Here is a 23,042-nt window from a genome sequence, read left to right on the forward strand (position 1 = left end):
ATTCTGTATAAAGAATATTACTACATAGCTTACATAAATAGGATTTATACTGCTAGAGATGAAAACTTCCAATGAATAAGAACATTTTTATATCTAGTATTTTTAGTTTTAACCTAGGCTTTTAACTAATTTGAATTGTGGTGTTCTTCAGGCCCAATCTAGTAAAAGACACACTATTTGTTAGGCAACTATTTACATTATTTCATTAGCATGGATATTTAATATTTAATAATATGTGTATCTTTATATCCTGTGTAAAGGCTAAATACCAGCTAACACTGGAAATAAAGTAATTGTGGCAGTGGGAGTAGTGCCTACAAAGACAGTAACAGGCGTGGTGTAGTTAACTTCTTCACGTGTTTTGTCAGTTGTTTGAGATGGGTCCATATCCTAGGCTGGGTATGCACAGGTTGAGTTAACTAGACATTCTCAGATAAAATCCTGAATGATCCAATAGTAAAACTTGTGTTGGTTTTAAGTTGGTTCTAAGGTCAAAAAGCTGATGAAGAATAAATAATTAGAAACAACACAAATTTTATTCTTGAATTATTTATTCTAAGGCAACACAAACACAGATGATGAGCTGTGTTGTGTAAATACACATACAAGCACATTTTCTCCCAGAAGTTTATTAATATTAGTCTCTTTGAGAGCAAGGACAATAATAAACCCAAGTCATTATATTTAATTACCAAAATTCAGTAACACCAAATACACTTGCTTGTTACCTCTGCATAAAACAGTAAATATTTGATGATGAATAGATGTTAAAATATACTGAAAAAACATTTGAAAGATAAATGTAATTCTTTTTTTTTTTTTTTGAGATGGAGTTTCACTCTTGTTACCCAGGCTGGAGTGCAATGGTGCGATCTTGGCTCACCGCAACCTCCGCCTTCTGGGTTCAGGCAATTCTCCTGCCTCAGCCTCCTGAGTAGCTGGGATTACAGGCACGTGCCACCATGCCCAACTAATTTTTTGTGTTTTTAGTGGAGAGGGGGTTTCACCATGTTGACCAGGATGGTCTCGATCTCTTGACCTCGTGACCCACTTGCCTCGGCCTCCCAAAGTGCTGGGATTACAGGCATGAGCCACCGTGCCTGGCCCAAATGTAATTCTTTTGTTGATTAAAAACAGGAATCTCTTCCCCCCACCCTTTTTTTTTTTTTTTTTTTTTCCAGAGAGTCTTGCTTTATTGCCCATGCTGAATTGTAGTGGCATGCTTATGGCTCACTGCAGACTTAAACTACTGGTTCAAGTGATTTTGCCTCAACCTTCTAAGTAGTTCATACTACAGGTGCATGCCGCTGTGCCCAGCTAATTTTTTGTTTCTTGTGGAAATGGGGTCTTGTTACGTTGCCCATGCTAGTCTCAAACTCCTAGTCTCAAGCAGTTCTTCTACCGTGGGCTCCTCAAGTGTTGGGATTACAGGCATGAGCCATTGTATCTGGCCGCTATCTATCATTTGATGCTGCTGTAAAATGACGTCTTAGAAACTCAAAATACTAGCAGTCCTTCTCCTTTTACAAGGAAAATTTTGTTCATGGTAATCAAGCTCTAACTTGAAAACTTTTTTCTTTTTTTGGTTATCCTGATTTTAATCCATTTAGCAAACATTTATCATTGACTATATATAAGATACTCTCTTAGGTACTTCAAAGAATAAGAAATATGTAAGCTCTAATCCCCTGAAGACCTTAAAGAGTTTAGAACATTTAAGTTCTCATTTATTTAATCATTTACCTCCAAGTTATATAATACCTAGTTCAGGTTTTAAATATTATATTTACATATTTTACAGGCATTTCATTTAAAAACATAATAATTTCAGGAACAAAAGTTTAAGAATGTCATAGATTTTTATGTCTTTTTGATTTTTTTCATTAAGGAAAATGTTCAAATATGGTTATTTGTTCTAAAGATACGTCTAAATCATTTAAAAACTATATCTGTAATTTGTAATTGAGGTTGAATGAAATCGGTTCTCCTGTCTATGTTAAGCAGAAATTGAAATTAAGCACAAAAATTGACTAGTTTCAGTGGCTCATACTTCTAATCCCAGCACTTTGGGAGGCTGAGGTGGTTGGATCACCTGAGGTCAGGAGTTCAAGACCAGCCTGGCCAACATGGTGAAACCCTATGTCTACTAAAAATACAAAAATTGGCTGGGTGAGGTGGCAGGTGCGTATAATCCCAGCTACTCAGAAGGCTGAGACAGGAGAATCGCTTGAACCTGGGAGGCGGAGGTTGCACCACTGTACTCCAGCCTAGGCGACAGAGCAAGACTCTGTCTCAAAAGCAAAACAACAAAAGAACAAAAATTATGGTTAGAAGTTTACTTTTATATAGAGCAGGAGAATAGATTTATTTCTTGTGTTAACCAGATGGCCAGCATCTCCATAGCACAAAGACTGTCTTGACTCTACATGTTCAGAGTGACCAGGAAATGCCATACCTTGAGAAGACAGGTGTAAAAAGCTTCTATTTTCATTCTCTTTTAGTACAACAATTTAGTGTGGTCTGACCATCTGGTTTGTTGTAGAAAACTTGTCCATAAAAAGTTGGGAAGGCCGGGCGCGGTGGCTCAAGCCTGTAATCCCAGCACTTTGGGAGGCCGAGGCGGGTGGATCACGAGGTCAAGAGATCGAGACCATCCTGGTCAACATGGTGAAACCCTGTCTCTACTAAAAATACAAAAAATTAGCTGGGCATGGTGGCGCGTGCCTGTAATCCCAGCTACTCAGGAGGCTGAGGCAGGAGAATTGCCTGAACCCAGGAGGCGGAGGTTGCGGTGAGCCGAGATCGTGCCATTGCACTCCAGCCTGGGTAACAAGAGCGAAACTCCGTCTCAAAAAAAAAAAAAAAAAAAAAAAAAGTTGGGAAAACAGCCTCAATATATTACTACAACAATATTAAGACACCTGGCTTTAATTCAGTTTCACAGGCTTGCTTGAACTAATGATTGTCTTCTAATTCTACATTTTCTAGTTTGGTGTTAATCAAGATCAGTTGTCCTGTAAAAATATATGTAAACATAGTTTTATACCCATTTATTTTTCTTTGTTTAGTTAGATATTATTGAATACCCCATATTTAGTAGAGGCCCTTGAATATAAAAGCTTAAGTGTAATCTTTGCTCCTCTGTAATTATATTTCATTTTGCTACATTTCTCAAATATTAATATTTGCATCTTATAATTAGGATATATTTTGGCGGAATTATACATTATTTAGAAAAAGGTATTTTATATTCCTATAATCTCATTCTTACAATTGAGGTTTAAAACAAAGTGTAATTGATATATAAAGAAATCTTAGTCATAATATACTTAACATCCTTTGAAAACATGTTTCTATAAACACAAGCAAATATGTGTCATAAATTAGTAAGTTTTTCTGTTTTACAGGTATATCATCCTAAATAGTTTTTATTTTCTCTCAGTAGACATTTGTACTGAATTTACGATTTGTGTAACTTTTTAAATAACTATACTGTAGATTATGACATAGATCTATTTTATTTTAGTCTCTTTTCTCTAAGGAATTGTCAAGTACATACAAATTTTTAACACTTTATTATAGAGAAATTTGAACATACACAGAAATAGCATATTATACCCTTATGTACTCAGCTCCCAGCTCCGTCAGCTTATGTTTAACCTTGCTCCGTCCATGCCTCTAGCCACTGTTCCCATGTTTTATAATGAAGAAAATACCAGAAATATTATTTTACCCATAAATGTATTTCAGTGTTTCAGAGAGATACTTATTTCTAAAAGACACAAATTCTTAATTTCTCTGCATATGAAGGTAAAATTAGATTGTGCTGCAGTTTTTAATGCCACTGTTTGCATTGATAAATTATTAAATTAATGATTGTAGCCAATTGATTATAAGGAATTGGCAAATAATTCACTTTAGACCATTCCTATTGTGGTCTATAGGCCAGTGTTTTCCAAAGTATGTTCTTTGCAGTGTTACTGAACTATGAGCTCTTAGTAGATATAACTCAAAGAATGGGTTTTTTTGTCAAATAAGTTTGAGAAATTTTTAATACTTTGCTCTTGAATAATCAGAGGGCAGTTTGGCCTAGTAAAGTCTTACATAAATCATATGGTAAAAAATCTTGTTTCACTTTGTTTAAACCTAGTTTTTGTATAGTAATTTGACCAGATACCCTTTTCTTCTGTAAATACTTGTGAATGTCTCTTTGGAAATTAGTATTCTAGGAAAACAATTTGGGAAACATTGCTGTCTCTACCGAATAGATAGAAACAGCTGTCCATGGACGAACTGAAGATTCCTCAGTCCTATCACAGACCAATTTGAAAAACAAACCTCCCAGAGATTTTAAAACAAGATTCATGCATAATTGTAATGCCCACTTTGGAAGCCACTATGATGTTAAACTATAGTGATACTGCATTATGGTGACAGCTTTTCTTCATAACCAGAATCAATAGTGAGTTATTAGGGATATGTCTGAACATTGTCCTTGTGGTTTAAATTGCTTTGAAATTTTAAGGAAATTTATTGTGCTAATTCAGGAAGCACTTCAAAAAAAAATTTTCCAACTCTGTAAATTTATTCTGTGAGCATAAAATCAATCAGTGTATTATTTAAGCTATCTCTGTTCTTCACTTTGACTTACCATTTATTAATAAATCCCAAACTTTTATTTCTTTACTGATTGAAACCTTAGTATAAATTAATAGATATTATGTCAAATATCTGTGTTAACATGAGAATCCATTCATTTTAATTAATGAGTAATTTACTTTAAGCCTTTTTTTGAGAGGGAGTCTTGCTCTGACACCAGGCTGGAGTGCAGTGGTGCAATCTCAGCTCACTACAACCTCTGCCTCCTGGTACAAGTGATTCTTCTGCCTCAGCCTTCTGAGTAGCTGGGACTATAAGCTCCCACAACCAGGCCCAGCTAATTTTTGTATTTTTTAGTAGAGACGGGGTTTCATCATGTTGGTCAGGGTGGTTTCAATCTCTTGACTTCATGATCCACCCACCTCGGCCTCCCAAAGTGCTGTGATTACAGGTGTGAGCTACCATGCCTCGCCTACTTTAGGCCTTTTTACTAGTCTGTATGGTCACCTGAATACTGTTAAGAATAGTAGTGTTGCCGGGCACGGTGGCTCAAGCCTGTAATCCCAGCACTTTGGGAGGCCGAGGCGGGTGGATCACAAGGTCAAGAGATCGAGACCATCCTGGTCAACATGGTGAAACCCCGTCTCTACTAAAAATACAAAAAAGTAGCTGGGCATGGTGGCATATGCCTGTAATCCAAGCTACTCAGGAGGCTGAGGCAGGAGAATTGCCTGAACCCAGGAGGCGGAGGTTGCGGTGAGCCGAGATCGCGCCATTGCACTCCAGCCTGGGTAACAAGAGTGAAACTCTGTCTCAAAAAAAAAAAAAAAAAAAAAAAAAAAGAATAGTAGTGTTGCCGGGCGCGGTGGCTCACGTAATCCCAGCACTTTGGGAGGCCGAGGTGGGTGGATCACGAGGTCGAGAGATTGAGACCATCCTGGTCAACATGGTGAAACTCCATCTCTACTAAAAATGCAAAAAATTAGCTGGGCATGGTGGTGCGTGCCTGTAATCCCAGCTACTCAGGAGGCTGAGGCAGGAGAATTGCCTGACCCCAGGAGGCGGAGGTTGCGGTGAACCGAGATCGCACCATTGCACTCCAGCCTGGGTAACAAGAGTGAAACTCCGTCTCAAAAAAAGAAAAAAAAAGAATAGTAGTGCTAGTATTGTAGACTAACTGTGTAACTGTCAGCTACCAAGGAGTGTCAGTTATCGTATTTGAACCAGCTTGCTCAATACAATGCAGATAACATAATTTTATGATATTCATGTATGTCATAATTAATATGAATGTCTGCTAACTATATTTTGGTATGCCACATAGTAAAATCCGCATATCTAAACTGTGAGTGAGCTGATAACTTTGTTTTAAAAAGCAAACTTTGAAAATTACCTGGGCATGGTGGCGCGTGCCTATAATCCCAGCTACTCAGGAGGCTGAGGCAGGAGAATTGCCTGAACCCAGGAGGCGGAGGTTGCCGTGAGCCGAGATCGTGCCATTGCACTCCAGCCTGGGTAACAAGAGCGAAACTCCGTCTCAAAAAAAAAAAAAAAAAGCAAACTTGGAAAAAAATTAATTTTCTTCACATAATTCATGGATATCTATATATTTGTCTTCAATAAATCCATCATCATCTATCACAAATGAATGTAATTGTTCAAATATTACTGTAGTTTCTTCACAGTTTGTTTCTGGTATCTGGGAAAGAGGACTTGGATTTCCAGTAAAACCATCTTCATAGGTTTCTGCTTCGTGCTCTTCCAGGCGATGATGATTATAACTAAGCAGAATATTGTACCATATTGGGCATTTGATAGCAATAAAAATGAGAAGTGAAGTCATCAGTACAGTGACAACAACACCAACAAGAAAAGCCCAACTTTTTCCAAGAGGTTCATGTTCTTTAATGGAATACCAAGAGAGGAGAGAGAGAAAATTTGTTAAGTTGGCAAAATAATCATAATTATATATCAACTATCATCAATATTTGTATTGGAAATGAACATACATTGTAGTTTTCTTTAGACAAATTTTGTGTAGTGAAAGAATTCCCTTTTTTCAAAATAGCTGTCTTTGCAATTTTGTTACTTTTTTACCTAAGACCACATTGATTTATACTCATTAGGATTTGTGATTAGACTAGTTAAAACAAAGGCTCAGAGAAGTTAAATAATTTGCACAATGGTGTTTAGCTTGTAACTAGCTGAGCCCATTTTGGAAGACCAATATTTTATAAATCTTTAGTTGAGATGAGAAATTGTTCTTTTACATTTTTTATAGAAATGTGAAATAAGGATAGCTACCTCGGTTTATTTAGTATGATACATTCAACAGTGCTGATATTCAGAACCAGCATACATTACCTGAATTTCTTGTTAAGTTGTTCAAAGAGCTATTAAATGTTGAATTGTTGGTGGACTGAAAATGAGTATAAAGATCTTCAGTGATAAGTGAAGAAAATTTTGAGTGGCATTCAGCTGTATGAGGTACTGTTTTGATATTGTAGCTCTTCAGGCTGTTGGGGTAGCTACACGTGGTAATGTTCTCATTTTCTAGTAAATCAGAAAGAGTAAGATTTATTGTAGAGAAAAATAATAGTAACAACATTTTATAATTTTATCTGGAATTTTTGACATATATGTCATTCTTAAAGGCATTGTAAGAAAGAAATTCCTGTTGTATTTGTCTAGCAACACAATGAAAGAATGATACACACTTCTGTTTATTATTTTATAAATACTGTTTAAATGCAGTATCTGTTATTATTTAGTTTGTGTTAATATTGATTTTATTATTAATATAGTGGTTATAATCTGGATCTTAAGCACACATAGGTTTGCAGTTAAAATCGGCCACTTGTTTTCACTTAGTCTATTAAGTACTTTAATTAGTCATACATATTGACTTAGCTAACAATACATGAAGTGACATTATCATCTCTCATATATAGAACATTTAAATTTCTTAACTTTTCCCCCTGGTATTGGAGAAGGAGAGCATCTATGCATCACTTTTCTAGTGTTTCTTCCTGTTTTGCTTAAACACAATTGCTTCCTTTTCTTTTCTTTCTTTTTCTTTTTTTTTAAGATAGAGTCTCACTCTGTTTCCCAGGCTGTAGTGCAGTGGCACGATTTCACCTCACTGCAACCTCTGCCTCCTGGGTTCAAGCAATTCTCCTGCCTCAGCCTTCTGAGTAGCTGGGACTACAGGCGTGCACCACCAAACCCACCTAATTTTTGTATTTTTAGTAGAGACAAGGTTTCACCTTGTTGGCCCGGCTGAGTCTCGAACTCCTGACCTCAGGTGATCTGCCTACCTTGGCCTTCCAAAGTGCTACAATTACAGGCGTGAGCCACTGCGCCTGGCTGCTTCCTTTTCTTTAAAACATGACATGAGAGATTTTTCTGTGGTGAAACATTGAATTAATCACATTTTGGTTTTGCTTAATTAAAATTATGATAGCTTACCTAATGTCACATTTGATGTGTTCAACCAGTTCTGTAAATTAAATAGACTACAAGAGCAGTTCCATAGGTTTCCATATAAAGTTATTACTTCCAGATGAAATAGTGGTGGTACCTCCAAATAGCTTATCAAATTGCCTTGCAGATTCAGTAGTTTTAGGTTTCTTAGAGGCACAAATATATCAGCATTCAGTTGTTCTATTTTGTTATGGCAAAGATATAACTGTGTTAGCTTATTTAAGCCTAAAAATGCACCCGGTTGAATTACATATATGGAGTTTCTACAGATATTTAAAATTTCTAGATTGGAGAGGTTATGAAAACTGTTATTATGTAAGGTAGTAACATTGTTCTCAATCAAATAGAGCTCTGTGAGTAAAAAGTATGTCTGTAGAACTCGTGTATCTGTAACATTAAGAGTAATTTGGTTGTAACTGAGATCAAGTATAGTAACATCTTTCTTGATATCTGCTGGAATCAAGGAATAATTCTTTTCAGTGAAATTATATTGAACTTCCTAAAAAAAAAAAAGAAAAAAAATGCATTAATTAGAAAAAGTATTAATAGAATTTCCCCCAAATTTCATATTTAAGCACTTAGACATTAGAAGGAAATTGTTTTGGGAAAAAAACCTATTTAATCTTTTGGTGTTGTAGTAAAGCAAATCTTTTTCTTTCTTTATTGGGATGAAATACTAAAAACTAGGGACATCCTGATACATAAAATTGAAGAAAGAGCTTCCAATTTGTTATACAGATATTTTCCAACTGTTCTTACAAAATCATTACAGAAAGTAATAATATTGGTATATTCCCATTTATATATGTGGAAATATATGGTAAATATTAATTCTGTTAGCATTTAATATTCCAGTGTTCATGATTGCTTTATAATGAGGAACTATATGTGTTTTTAAAATCAGCAGCGCTAACAACATTATACTTAGGGCTGTTAAATAATTAATAAGTAGGCTGGGCATAGTGGCTCGCACCTGTAATTTGGGAGGCCAAGGTGGGCGGATCACCTGAGGTCAGGAGTTCAAGACCAGCCTGTCCAATATGGCAAAACCCTGTCTCTACTAAAAAATACAAAAAAAAAAAAAAAAATTAGCCAGACATGGTAATCCCAGCTACTTGGGAGGCTGAGGCAGGAGAATCATTTGAATCCAGGAGGAGGAGGTTGCAGTGAGCTGCGATTGTGTCATTGCACTCTAGCCTGGGGACATAGCAAGACTCTGTCTCACAAAAAAAGTATAATTAATAAATAACACTCAATGTATAGCCCTCTGGGTTTAACAGCTCAAAGTTTGGTGTTTTAAAAGGAAATATTTATCTTATATCAGAAATGGAGCTATGTATTGAATTTAAAGAGCCACACAACCTGAAGTGTTTTCTTTATGTGGATATAGATGTAAAGGAAGAAATAGTTCTTGTTTTTACTGAATAGCAAACTAAGAATAAAACTAAGAATAGTTTTTGTTTAATACTGTTTTTGCAGTTAGAATTTTTCACCAATAATAATGCAATAGGAATTTCCCTCATAAATATGTGATTAAAAAATGTTTCCTACATTTTAAATGTTTTTAGTCTTGAAATTAATTTCTGATTTTATAGTGAAAAATTTCAGATCTCTCCCTTTAATCAACTTTTAAAGAACTCAGTTTTTGTTTGTTTGTTTTTTGAGATGGAGTCTTGCTCTGCTGCCTAGGCTGGAGTGCAGTGGCACGATCTCGGCTCACCACAACCTCCACCTCCCAGCTTCAAGTGATTTTCCTGAGTCAGCCTCCAGAGTAGCTGGGACTACAGGCATGTGCCACCATGCCCAGCTAATTTTTGTATTTTTAGTAGAGATGGGGTTTCACTGTGTTGGCTAGGCTGGTCTCGAACTCCTGACTTCGTGATCCGCCTACCTCACCCTCCCAAAGTGCTGGGATTACAGGCATGAGACACCCTGCCCAGCCAAGAACTCAGTTTTTAAAAATGAAGGCTACTTTTGTCAAATTGGAATTTGGACATATACAGCTAAGTAAACTTGGTTTTAATAGGTCAGATTTTCTTTGCTTGCTTATTGCCTTTTGATGTTTTATGAAATATACAGAAAATGTACCTTTGAAAATATTTTTACTCCTTTGATTGTAAAAACTTACTGTTTTAGAAGACTGGCTTTTGTCTGATGATAATATCATGGCGAGGGTCCAAAAGAGGATTGTGATGCCTGTGACTTTCATGTTGCAGACCTGATAGAAAAGAGAGTGTTTTCATTTCAGTTGGAGACTGGAACTTTAGAGACTTTTTTTTTTTTTTTTTTTGAGACAGAGTCTTGCTCTTTTTTTTTTTTTTTTCTTTTGAGATGGAGTTTCGTTCTTGTTACCCAGGCTGGAGTGCAATGGTGCGATCTTGGCTCACGGCAACCTCCCCCTCCTGGGTTCAGGCAATTCTCCTGCCTCAGCCTCCTGAGTAGCTGGGATTATAGGCATGTGCCACCATGCCCAGCAAATTTTTTTGTATTTTTAGTAGAGATAGGGTTTCACCATGTTGACCAGGATGGTCTCGATCTCTTGACCTTATGATCCACCCACCTCGGCCTCCCAAAGTGCTGGGATTACAGGCTTGAGCCACCACACCCGGCCTGAGTCTTGCTCTTTTGCCAGGCGCCACGTTGGAGTGCAGTGGTGCGATCTCCCCTCATTGCAACCTCTGCCTCCTGGCTTTAAGCAATTCTCCTGCCTCAGCCTCCCAAGTAGTTGGGACTACAGGTGCATGCCACCACGCCCAGCTAATTTTTGTATTTTAGTAGAAATGGGGTTTCACTATGTTGGCCAGGATGGTCTCCATCTCTTGACCTCGTGATCCGTCCACCTAGGCCTCCCAAAGTGTTGGGATTACAGACGTGAGCCACCACGCCTGGCCAAACTTTTGAGATTCTAAGGACATTTTGATTTTTTCCCATTTTGAATCTGTTTATTTTTTATTTGTTTATTTTGTGTGTGTGAGATAGGGTCTCATTCTGTTACCAGGCTGGAGTACAGTGGCATGATCACAGCTCACTGCAGCCTTGGTCTCCCAGGCTTAAGCAATCCTTCCAACTCAGCTTCCTAAGTAGCTGAAACACAGGCATGCACTACCATGCCTAGCTACTTTTTAAATTTTTTGTAGAGATGGAGTCACCGTATGTTACCCAGCCTGGTCTCAAACTCCTGGGTGTGATCCATTTCCTTCCAACCACCTGCACGGGGTTGAAAAGTTCTGGGATTATAGACATGAACTACTTCTCTTGGCCTTTCAAATCTACCTATTCTTGAAATACATAATACGTGAAACAAGTGCATGGCCATTCACCATCCTTGCACTCCAATCTTAGCAAACTAGAAAGCCCCTTTGTAGAATGAAATACTGATTTTTATTTTTTACTTTTAGAGAGAATTAATATTTTTAAGCGTGTCATGTTAGTTTCCAGATCTCATGAAAGGAATTTTAAAGGAATTTAAGTGGTTGTAAATTTAAAAAATTTAATATATAAGTGCACAAAGTTCAGGAAAATATATATTTATATATGCATGTTTAAGTATATGCTTACATTGATGCTCTTGATTTTTTCAAATTTAGGCATTATCTATTGGTATTATATTTGACTTATAACTGTGGGAGGCAAGAATCTTTAGCACTCTTTTTTCCCCGTAGTAATTTTTAAAAATTTTATTGATATGTGATATATATACATAGTTTTGGGGTACATGTGATAATGTAATGCATTCATATAATTTTTTAAAGATGAAATTAATGTACTTTGGATATCCATCACCTTAAATATTTGTCTTTTCTCTATACTGGAAACATTCAAATTCTCTTCTAGCTGTTTTTAAATGTAGTAAACTAGAGGAGAGGAAGAGCATCAGGAAGAATAGCTAATGGATGCTGGGCTTAATACCTAGGTGATGGGTTGATCTGTGTAGCAAACCACCATGGCATACATTTACCTATTTAACAAACCTGCACATCCTGCACATGTACCTGGAACTTAAAACAGAAGTTGAAAGAAAAAAAATATTGTAAACTGTAATTACCTTACTGATCTAACACTAGGCCTACTTTTTTAAGCATACTGTATGTTTGCATGCATTAATAAACTTCTCTGCATTCCTCCCTCCCCACCACCCTTTACACCATAGTTTCCAGCCTCTAGTAACCACCAGTCTACTCTTAATCTGTATGAGATTCACTTTTTTAGCTTCCACATGTGGGTGAGAATGTGCGATATTTGTCTTTCTGTGCTTGGCTTATTTTACTTAACGTAATGACCTCCAGTTCCATCCATGTTGCTGCAAATGTCAGGATTTCATTTTTTTATGGCTGAATAATATTCCTCTGTGTGTGTGTGTGTGTGTGTGTGTGTGTGTGTGTGTGTGTGTGTGTATGCTACATTTTCTTTATCCATTTATCTGCTGATACTCACTTAGGTTGTTTCCATAGTTTGGCTGTTGTGAATAGTTCTGCAATAAGCATGGGAGTGCAGCTGTCTCTTCAATGTATTCATCTTTTTTTTTCCCAACTGTATACCCAGTAGAATTGCTCGATCATATGTATATTTTCAGTTTTTTGAGGAACTTTAATACTGTTCTCTAGAGTAGCTATTCTAATTTATATTCCCAACAGTGTATGAGGGTTCCTCTTTCTGCACATCTGCATCAGCATCCATTATTGCCTGTCTTATTGATAGAAGCTACTTTAATGGGGGTGAGATTATACCTCATTGTAGTTCTGATTTGCATGTCCCCTGTGACTGCTGATGTTGAACATGTTTTCCACATACTTGTTTGCCTTTCGTATGTCTTTTCAGAATATTCAGTTCTTTTGCCATATTTAATATTTTTGTTTGTTTGTTTTTGGCTAGTGAGTTTGTTTGAGCTCCTTGTATCTTCTGGTTACTAACCCATTGTTAGATGGGTAGTTTGCAAATATTTTCTCTCATTCTGTGGGTTGTCTCTTCACTTTGTTGATTATTTCCTTTGCTGTGCAGAAGCTTTTTTTGCTTAACAAAACCCCATTGGTATATTTTTGCTTTGGTTTCCCGTGCTTTTGAGGTCTTACACAAAAAAATCTTTGTCCAGACCAGTGTCGTAGAGCAATTCCCCAATGTTTTCTTGCAACAGTTTTATAGTTTGAGGTCTTAGAGTTAAGTCTTTAATCCATTTTTATTTCTGGATATGGCAAGAGTTACAAGTCTGGTTTCATTCTTCCATATATAGTTAGCCAGTTTTTTCCAGCACCATTTATTGAAACAACTGTTCTTTCTCTATTGTATGTTCTTGGCACCTCTGTTAAAAATGAGTTGGTGTAAATGCATGTATTTATATCTGAGTTCTGTGTTCCATTCCATTGATCTGTGTGTCTGTCTTTATACCAGTACCATGTAGATTTGGTTACTATAGCTTTGTAGAAAAAAATTTTTTTTTTTTTTTTGAGACGGAGTTTTGCTTTTGTTACCCAGGCTGGAGTGCAATGGCGCTATCTCAGCTCACCGCAACCTCCGCCTCCTGGGTTCAGGCAATTCTCCTGCCTCAGCCTCCTGAGTAGCTTGGATTACAGGCACACGCCACCATGCCCAGCTAATTTTTTTTGTATTTTTAGTAGAGACGGGGTTTCATCATGTTGACCAGGATGGTCTCGATCTCTTGACCTCGTGATCCACCCGCCTCAACCTCCCAAAGTGCTGGGATTACAGGCTTGAGCCACCGCGCCCGGCTGCTTTGTAGAAAATTTTGAAGTTAGGCAGTGTGATGCCTCCAGCTTTGTTACTTTTTGCTCAGGGTTTTTTTTTTGGCTGTTTGGGGTCTTTCATAGTTTCATACGAATTTTAGGATTCTTTTTTTCTACTTCTATGAAGAGTGTCACTTTATTTTGATAGGAATTACATTGAATCAGTAAATTGCTTTGGGTAGTACTGATATTTTAGCAATGTTCTTCGACTCCATGAGCATGGATTATCTTTCCATTTTTTGTATTCTCTTCAATTTCTTTCATCAGCTTTTTTATAGTTTCTATTATACAGATCTTTCACTTCTTTGGTTAAATCAATTCCAAGGTATTTTATATTATTTGTTGCTATTGTAAACAGGCTTGCTTTCTTGACTTCTTTTTCAGATTCTTCACTGTTGGCATATGTAAATTCTACTGATTTTTTTTTTTTTTCTCTTGAGACAGAGTTTCACTCTTGTTACCCAAGCTGGAGCGCAATGGTGCGATCTCGGCTCACTGAAACCTCTGCCTCCTGGGTTCAGGCAATTCTCCTGCCTCAGCCTCCTGAGTAGCTGGGATTACAGGCACGCACCACCATGCCCAGCTAATTTTTTGTATTTTTAGTAGAGACGGGGTTTCACCATGTTGACCAGGATGGTCTCAAATCTTGACCTCGTGATCCACCCGCCTCGGCCTCCCAAAGTGCTGGGATTACAGGCTTGAGCCACCGCGCCCGGCCTAATTCTACTGATTTTTATATGTTGATTTTGTACCTGGCAACTTTACTGAATTCACTTTAAATTCTTACAGATTTTTTTGGAGTATTTAGGGGTTTTCTTTTTTTTTTTTTTTTTTTTTTAGTATAAGATCGTGCCATCTGTAAACAAGGCTAACTTGACTCCTTCTTTTGTAATTTGGATGCCTTTTATTTCTCTCTCTTGCCTAATTGCTCTGGTCAGCACTTCCAGGACTGTATTGAGTAAAAGTGGTGAAAGTGGGCATCCTTGTGCTGTTCTAGATCTTAGAGGAAAGGCCTTCAATTTATCCCCATTCAGAATGATGTTAGCTGTGGGTGTGTCATATATGGCATTTGTTATCTTGAAGTGTGTTCTTTCTGTGCCCAGCTTATTGAGAATTTTATCATAAAAGGATGTTGAATTTTATCAACTATGTTTTCAGCATTTATTAAAATAATTGTGTGGTTTTTGTTCTTGGTTTTGCTAATGTGATGTATCATGTTTATTTTATTTGAGAGTTTTTGCATCTGTGTTCTTCTGGTATATTGGCCTGTAGTTTTCATTTTTGTTTTGTCCTTGTCTAGTTTTAGTATCAGGGTCATGCTGATCTTGTAGAATGAGTTTGGAAAAATTTCCTCCTTTTTAATTGATTTTGAAGAATTTGAATGGAATTTGTATTAGTTCTTCTTTAAATATTTTATAGAATCCAACAGTGAAGCCAATGTAAATAGATTAAATTCTCCACTTAAAAGGCATAGTGCTGGCTGGGCATGGTGGCTCATGCTACAACAATCCCAGCACTTTGGGAGGCCATGGCAGGCAGATCATTAAGTCAGGAGTTCAAGACCAGCCTGACCAACATGGTGAAATCCTGTCCTACTGAAAATACAAAAATTAGCTAGGCATGGTGACAGGTGCCTGTAATCCCAGCTACTTGGGAGGCTGAGGCAGGAGAGTCACTAGAACCCAGGAGGCAGAGGTTGCAGTGAGCCCAGATCACACCACTGCACTTCAGCCTGAGCTATAGAGCAAGACTCAGTCTCAAAAAAAAAAAAAAAAAAAAAGGCATCGTGCTGACTGGAAGCTACGGACTGCCTATTTAGAGGATCCTGCGGATCCTGGTACCTCCCCGTCTTGTACTTGCTCCACCATGATTAGGAGTTTCCTGATGCCTCACCAGAAGCTGATTAGACATTGGTGCCCTGCTTTTGTAACCTGTAGAACTGTGAGCCAAATAAACTTCTTTTCTTTATAAATTATCAATTGTCAGGTATTCCTTTATGGCAGTGAAAAATGGACTAACATATTGTTCCCTGTTTGCTGTTGTTTCTTGTGGATGTATGTGTCTTTGCATTGTCAGATTAGTTGTTTATTCCAGTATTCTCTTTATGGCTTTTTTTTTTTTTTTTCCCTTGAGACAGAGTTTCGCTCTTGTTACCCAGGCTGGAGTGCAATGGCACGATCTCGGCTCACCGCAACCTCCGCCTCTTGGGTTCAGGCAATTCTTCTGCCTCAGCCTCCTGAGTAGCTGGGATTACAGGCATGCGCCACCATGCCCAGCTAATTTTTTGTATTTTTAGTAGAGACGGGCTTTCACCATGTTGACCAGGATGGTCTTGATCTCTTGACCTTGTGATCCGCCCGCCTCGCCTCCCAAAGTACTGGGATTACAGGCTTGAGCCACCGCGCCCGGCTTTTGTTTTTAATGAATGTATTTGCTTAGGGTCTTTTACCACTAGGTTGCTGCCTCCTTATTACCTCTAGGTGGCACCTTAAACCCAACTTCACCTTGGCTCTGGTAAATGACAGGAGTGCTGCTCTTCCTGAATGGAAGAGATTCCAGGGGATATCCTGGTAGTGTGGGAAGGCTGATTAGAGGTTCATGACCAGCCAGCCTTCCCACACTAGAGACCTATGGAGCAAACCTCCTAGAACGTGGTGCTGCTGAAGAGCTACTCTGATTTCGTATCTCCTTCGGCTGAGTTACAGAGCAGTTTCCAGAGCTGGGAATGGTAATCCTCTTTCCCCTCTTTGTCCCTGCATGTCCTCAGGAATATTCCTCCCTTTAGGCACTTGAGATGTTTCCAATGGGTTCAAGCATGGACAGGTCTCCTGTCAAGGAATACAAGATGGTGGGTAGAAACTGTGATTTGGGGGAATTTTTTCACATGCTTTGTGCTTGGTTGAATGAGTGGAGGGGCATTGTGGCTATGGAAGTCCAGTTCTCTTACTATCTGCTCAAAGTTTGTTCACTTCTCTGTGACCCTAGAACTGTCTCATCTTCACATTTGAATTATGGGATATTTCTGGTAATGATCTAAGGTCTGTATGTTTGTTTTTGGTTTTCTGTAGAGGGGATTGAAGCCAGCTTGCTTTTTGGCCACCATTTTGAATTGAAAGTCCCTTCAGCTCTCTTTCTAATACCGCCTTCCTTCATCTCCAGCTCGTCAAATATATACTTCCTATGTCTTTATCTCCCAACATGGTTATTTCTAGTTTTTTGTTTGTTTGTTTGTTTGTTTTTGAGACGGAGTTTCGCTCTTGCTACCCAGGCTGGAGTGCAATGGCGCGATCTCGGCTCACCGCAACCTCCGCCTCCTGGGTTCAGGCAATTCTCCTGCCTCAGCCTCCTGAGTAGCTGGGATTACAGGCATGCACCACCATGCCCAGCTAATTTTTTGTATTTTTAGTAGAGACAGGGTTTCACCGTGTTGACCAGGATGGTCTCGATCTCCTGACCTCGTGATCCACCCGCCTCAGCCTCTCAAAGTGCTGGGATTACAGGCTTGAGCCACTGCGCCCGGCTTATTTCTAGTTTTGATTAGATGAGTATTGTGTTTGTACTGTCATGAATGTACAAAGTTTTTATTGAACTTAGTAAATAAAAAGCTATTATTGACTAAGACGTTTAACAGGATCACTTTTTGGTTGCTGCACCCTTTTCGTTTCCTCCAAACTAATTTTTCTGTTTTTTCATGTGCTTAGTTTTCTATAGTTTTTCTTGATACGACCAAACTCTCCCCTAGCATATCTTTCATTCATTTATGGATATTAAGTATTTAATCTGTTTCATTGGCTTAAAAAGTCCCTTCCAGAGCCTGTTACCATGCTCTAATCTAGAGGAGCCGATCACTAGGACTTCTGCACAACTGTTTACTTCCACCCTCATCAGAGTCTACCTTTAGCCTTTGTTACTGGACACTTATTTTCTAGAACACCCTGTCTTGGTTTATTGTCTTTTTTCAATGGAGCTTCTTCAGTAGCTTCCTGAGAATGTGGATAGGAGGGAAAACTTTTTAGACTTGGAGAGGTATTTTGACTAGAGACAGAATTCTAAGTAGGAAATAATTTTCACTCTAAATGTTGATGTCATTACCCCACTGTCTTTGAGTTTCTAGTATTACTGTTAAGCATGATACCATGTCATTCTAATTATTTATCAAAGCTTTTAAAATCAATACTATATTCATTGCCCTGTGTCTTTGTGGGAGTGTGTTTTCATTTATTAAACTGGGTACTTGGTCAGCTCTTTAAATCTGGAAGCTGTGTCACTCATTTCTGAGAAATTTTCTGAATTATCTTATTGATGGTATTGATAATTTTCTTTCTTTTTTTTTTTGAGATGGTGTCTCACACTGTCACCCGGGCTGGTGTCCAACCTCCACCTCCTGGGTTCAAGTAATTCTCCTGCCTCAGTCTCCTGAGTAGCTGGGACTATAGGTGCCTGCCACCACGCCCAGATAATTTTTGTATTTTTAGTACAGATGGGGTTTCACCATGTTGGCCGGGCTGGTCTCAAATGCCTGACCTTGGAATCCACCTGCCTGAGCCTCCCAAAGTGCAGGGATTACAGGCATGAGCCACTGCACCTGGCCCCTTTCTTTTTTATAATAAAATTTCAATGTTTTTTTCTAGAACTTCCTTAATTGGGTGTTGGACCTCCTGGAATGATTTTTCAGTTTTTAAAACCTTAATTGGGCCAGGCGTGGTGGCTCATGCCTGTAATCCCAGCACTTTGGGAGGCCTAGGCGGGTGGATCATGAGGTCAGGAATTTAAGACCAGCCTGGCCAACATAGTGAAACCCCATATCTACTAAAGATAGAAAAAATTAGCCAGGCATGGTAGTGCAAGCTTATAAACCCAGCTACTCAGAAGGCTGAAGCAGGAGTATCACTTGAACCTGGGAGATGGAGGTTGTAGTGAGCTGATACCGTGCCATTGCACTCCAGCCTGGGTGAAAGGGCAAGACTCTGTCTCAAACAACAAGAACAATAACAAAGACAACAACAACAACAACAACAACAACAACAACAACAAACCTTAACTGTCCTACATTTTATCTCTTTGTGTTTTTTGCTTTCCTTTCTGGAAGACATCCTCAACTTTATCTTCATACTCTTAAAGTTTTTGTTTTGTTTTGTTTTGTTTTGTTTTGTTTTGTTTTGTTTGGCCATCTTTTTTAATTCTAAGAGCTTTTTTTTTTGTTTCAGAATATTTTCTTTATTAGTATCCTGTTGCATGAATATATTATATTTTCTTGTTTATTGTTGTGCCTTTTGTTATGTTCCTTTTCTTTGAATGGCCTCTATATCCTTGGCTTGTGTTTTTCCAGTTATCTCTGAGCAGTGTCCTTTATATTAGAGGCCTTCTTCATGGTCTGTTAATATTTTGTTTAGGGCTTATGTGTGAGAGTTGGAAACTAAAAAGTTGATAGGAAGATTCATTTGTGTGGGTTTCATTGTTTCTAGACTTTACCATAGAGTGTAACTGCTGGACTGTTGTTTCTTAGAGAAGGTCATTATCCACAAAATGACTCTTCTGATTTACTGCCCGAAGAAATAATAGCATGGTAGCCAGCGTTCTGAGTGCTAAGTGATGAAAAAGCTGGATTTGTATCAGTATTTAGTATGTAAACTGTAATTTAATCTCAACAATGCCTTTGCACTTACTTATGCCTACTGCCCGAATTCCCTTTGTTTTATTTTCATAATAGGGGGAACCTCTAATCTGCTTGTGTAGGGAAGGAACATTATCTGGCTAGGCAGAGACAGAGAGGAATTAGCCTCTCCTCTACTTTCAGAATACCTGGTGCTGCCAATTTCTGAGCTATTTAGAGTTTCTGCAGTATAATTCAAGTGGATCTCAGCTTTTCTCATTGCTGACTTGGGAAATTTTGTTTTCCTAGTCAATTTCCACTCAGCTATTAGGTTTTTGGTTTCTAGGTCTTATTGCTATTGACTCTTCCATTCTCTCTGTCCTTGTGAGTTTATATCCCTTTGTACCTTTTATTTTCATGTTAGTCAGGTTTTGAACACAATTTAAAGTTAATGGGTGCATTTAACGAACGTGTCAGCTTTGCCTAGAAATTGACATTTATAGGACAATACTCTTCTTGCCAAATAGTTACTTTTTTATTTAATCATTTTATTGATGACCTTGATGTTTCTTGTTCTTTATCTCTGTTTTTGTAAAGTCAACTTTAGAAACCCTTCTGCAAACAAATTATCTATTTGAAAATAAATGAATATATTCTGTCATCCTTCAGGATGTTCTGAAATTTAGTCTTTTGAGCCTTCTTACAGCATATATTACAATTGGTTATTTATGACTTTTTAAAGTAAAGTTTATTTTATTACAACAGGGAATAGAAAAACTAATCAGAGTAAGCAAGAATCCACGCAGCATACTAAAGTTTGTCGCCTCATTAGCAATGAGGAATTTACTGCTATTTTAGTGCTAGTCTGTTCTAGTCAACTTCCTCATTGCCTTGATTTGTTGATCCATTTATGCTTTTTCCCCTTCTGCCTTCTTTCTTTCCATAGTTAAATCAAATTTGCTAGGAAAAGCTACTCTGCCTCCTAGATTTTATACAAGTTGGATGTAGATCATAATAGAATCCCTTTTAGAACCAGAAGTGTGTTTGAGCTATCACTTATTCAAGATGATTACCCACAGAAGAGGGATGCCAAAATCATTTACAAAGGTAGTTTATCTATATTTAATGATTTCTAAGAATAGGTGTTCAGCTTCTTCAATGGCTTGTTTCAGTTTTTCTCAATGATATGGTGAAATTCTTACTCATGTCTCTGCTGGGATGCAGAGGTGACAGAGGGCAGGTGAGTAAGGAAGTACAGTTTTTTCCAGAAACAAATAGGATGGGGATAGTGAAAGAAAGTAAATAGGATACAAAGAAAATTAACTAGATTTAAGGTAAAAGTTGGGGTGAAATAGAAGCAGATGAAGAAATTAATGGAGGCAAGGCAGGACTGTGAGCTTATTTGGAAATGGAGACAGAGGATGGTCTTATATTTATTATCTGTATCTACTATTTAATACTAATAATTATTTTCTTAAGTGTGCTAAAGGAAAAAAATCACAAGGATTAGAAAAAGATTTTTTCTTTCCACTTGATAGATCTTAGAAGCAGTGTATACTCAGCTCAAGGTAGATTCTGTACAAGAAAGCATTCAACAAATGTAAAGCATTGTTAGGTCTCAAGCTGTGAAATACACTGATTGATCCATACTATCCGTGAGAGTTTTCACATATTAGTGTGCCTTTTGAGAGGAGAAAGATGGAAAGAGGGGGGTGAATGTTGACTATCATGACACTGAATAAATCCCTAGACAAATGGATTTGCTAACATTATTGGGTATCTTAAAAAAAATCAAGCAGAATAGCTAGCCAAGCAGATTATGCAGAAATTATCCATGAGTCAATTTAGCTTATTTCACCAGTTGGTTTAAAAAGAAGTCAATTATTGTTGCCTTTTATTCTCCTTTTAGAATATTTTCTCAATTTGGATTTTTTTATTTTTTTAATAGTAGTTGAGTTTCATTTAGGGATTACTTAGGAACTAATATAGAAAACTGGAATACAAAGTAGAATATCAGTTTCTTTTGTTATTTCACAAAATTAAGTGCATTTTTACCTGGCATATGACCTACATTACTGAAAAAAAAGAGCTTTACTCAAAGGAAATGGTAGATACTGAAAAAGAAGCATTGTTCTTTAAATAAAGTTTCAAGTACCTGTTTCTTAAGTTATTTACTTTATTTAACACTGTAATTATTTTGGTTTTGTTAAATAAAATCTAAATGTAGTTTTTCCATTAAGCATTTTAGATATTTATGCCAGAATTCAATGTATTTGGAGCAAGATGTTAATAATACACAATTAACTTCATTTCTTTCTTGAACCATTTTGTTTGTTTGTTTGTTTTCAAATTTAAAACCTTTTCGTAATGGAAAATTTCAAGGAAAAAAACCTAAGTAAGGAGAATAGTTATCACCCTGCTTCAATAATTATCAACTCATGGTCAGTCTTTTTTTAATCTCACAAGTTGGCTGTTTGACTGATGTCACTTCAGAATGCTCTAATTAACATATTTTAAAATTAAAAAATCTTATAAATTGATTGGCTAGATGAAACCTTTTTCCCCCCAAAACAATGACTTTGTGTTGTATTCTAACTTTATTTAGGAAAGACCCTTTGGCCATGTCCCAGGTATATAGCATTTTTGAGGTAGACCATACATACAAAAATATAATCGTATTTTCTTCTCTTTTGTCACTTCTTAAAGGCAGAGATTGTTGTGTAGACTTAACAAACTTAAATATGATTTTTTAAAAAAATGCAACAATAATCAAAGCTATAAATATATAAGATCTTACCTTTACTTTTTTCTTTTGTCTTTAAGACTGGTGTGTTAATGGAAGTTTTCCTGTTTCTTCTACAGCATTAAAAAAAGTATATCGTCTGATTACGTTTCACTTTGTTTTAACCTTTGTACCCAGTGAACAGGTGATTAAAAAAAAAAAACTAGACTTCCTTAGCAAAATATTGACTAGAAGAATAATTTCTTAAAGTCCTCTTTTCCTTTTTCAGTGTAACAAGTAAGGCTGTTTGCCTAACCTTTGTGTTTCTGTTTTTTTCTTTTTTCTCTCCTTTCTTTGAGATGAAGTCTTGTTCTGTCACCCAGGCAGTGACACAATCTTGGCTCACTGCAACCTCTGCCTCCAGGGTTCAAGCAATTCTCCCTGCTTTAGCCTCCTGAGTAGCTTAGATTACAGGTGCCTGCCACCACACCTGGCTAATTTTTGTATTTTTGCTAGAGACGGGGTTTTGCCATGTTGGCCAGGCTGCTCTCGAACTCTTGACCTCAGATGATCCACCTGCCTTAGCCTCCCAAAGTGCTAGGTTTACAGGTGTGAGCCACTGCACCCAGCCACCTTTGTGTTTCTAAATGACTCTTAGAAAATTTTATTAAAATATTAACAATTTTACTTGTTGATTTAGAGTTTACAATATTGAAAATGAATACTTCTGAGATATACTGTTGCTAAATTAATTTATGTTTGTCCTGAAGGTATTTTGTGCTTAGAAAGATTCAAACTGAGGTAATCCCAGCACTTTGGGAGGCTAAGGTGAGAGAATAATTTGAACTCAGAAATTTGGGAGCAGTCTGGCTGACTTAGCAGGACCTTGTCTCTACTCAAAATAAAA

The 23,042-nt window shown here is 37.3% G+C and overlaps 2 protein-coding genes across 4 annotated transcripts in view; one reads left to right on the forward strand and one right to left on the reverse strand.

The window, feature by feature from the left end:
* IFT74 (intraflagellar transport 74) overlaps positions 1-23,042 on the forward strand; it is a 110,735-nt gene that overhangs the window by 25,499 nt on the left and 62,194 nt on the right. The window lies entirely within an intron of this gene.
* Positions 279-22,347, reverse strand: LRRC19 (leucine rich repeat containing 19). Of its 2 annotated transcripts, none has more exons than XM_003939717.4 (5): positions 22,211-22,347; positions 10,211-10,300; positions 8,068-8,581; positions 6,964-7,152; positions 279-6,501 (listed from the first exon to the last, which is right to left on the reverse strand). In XM_003939717.4, the coding sequence occupies exons 2-5, from the start codon at positions 10,289-10,291 to the stop codon at positions 6,173-6,175; spliced, it is 1,113 nt and encodes a 370-aa protein (XP_003939766.1). In that variant the 5' UTR covers positions 10,292-10,300; positions 22,211-22,347; the 3' UTR covers positions 279-6,172. The 2 variants fall into 2 exon arrangements, with proteins under 2 accessions (XP_003939766.1, XP_074251051.1); XM_074394950.1 differs by lacking the exon at positions 22,211-22,347 and adding an exon at positions 16,462-18,342.

Source organism: Saimiri boliviensis, chromosome 2 (genome assembly GCF_048565385.1).
Source record: "Saimiri boliviensis isolate mSaiBol1 chromosome 2, mSaiBol1.pri, whole genome shotgun sequence".
NCBI lineage: Eukaryota > Metazoa > Chordata > Mammalia > Primates > Cebidae > Saimiri > Saimiri boliviensis.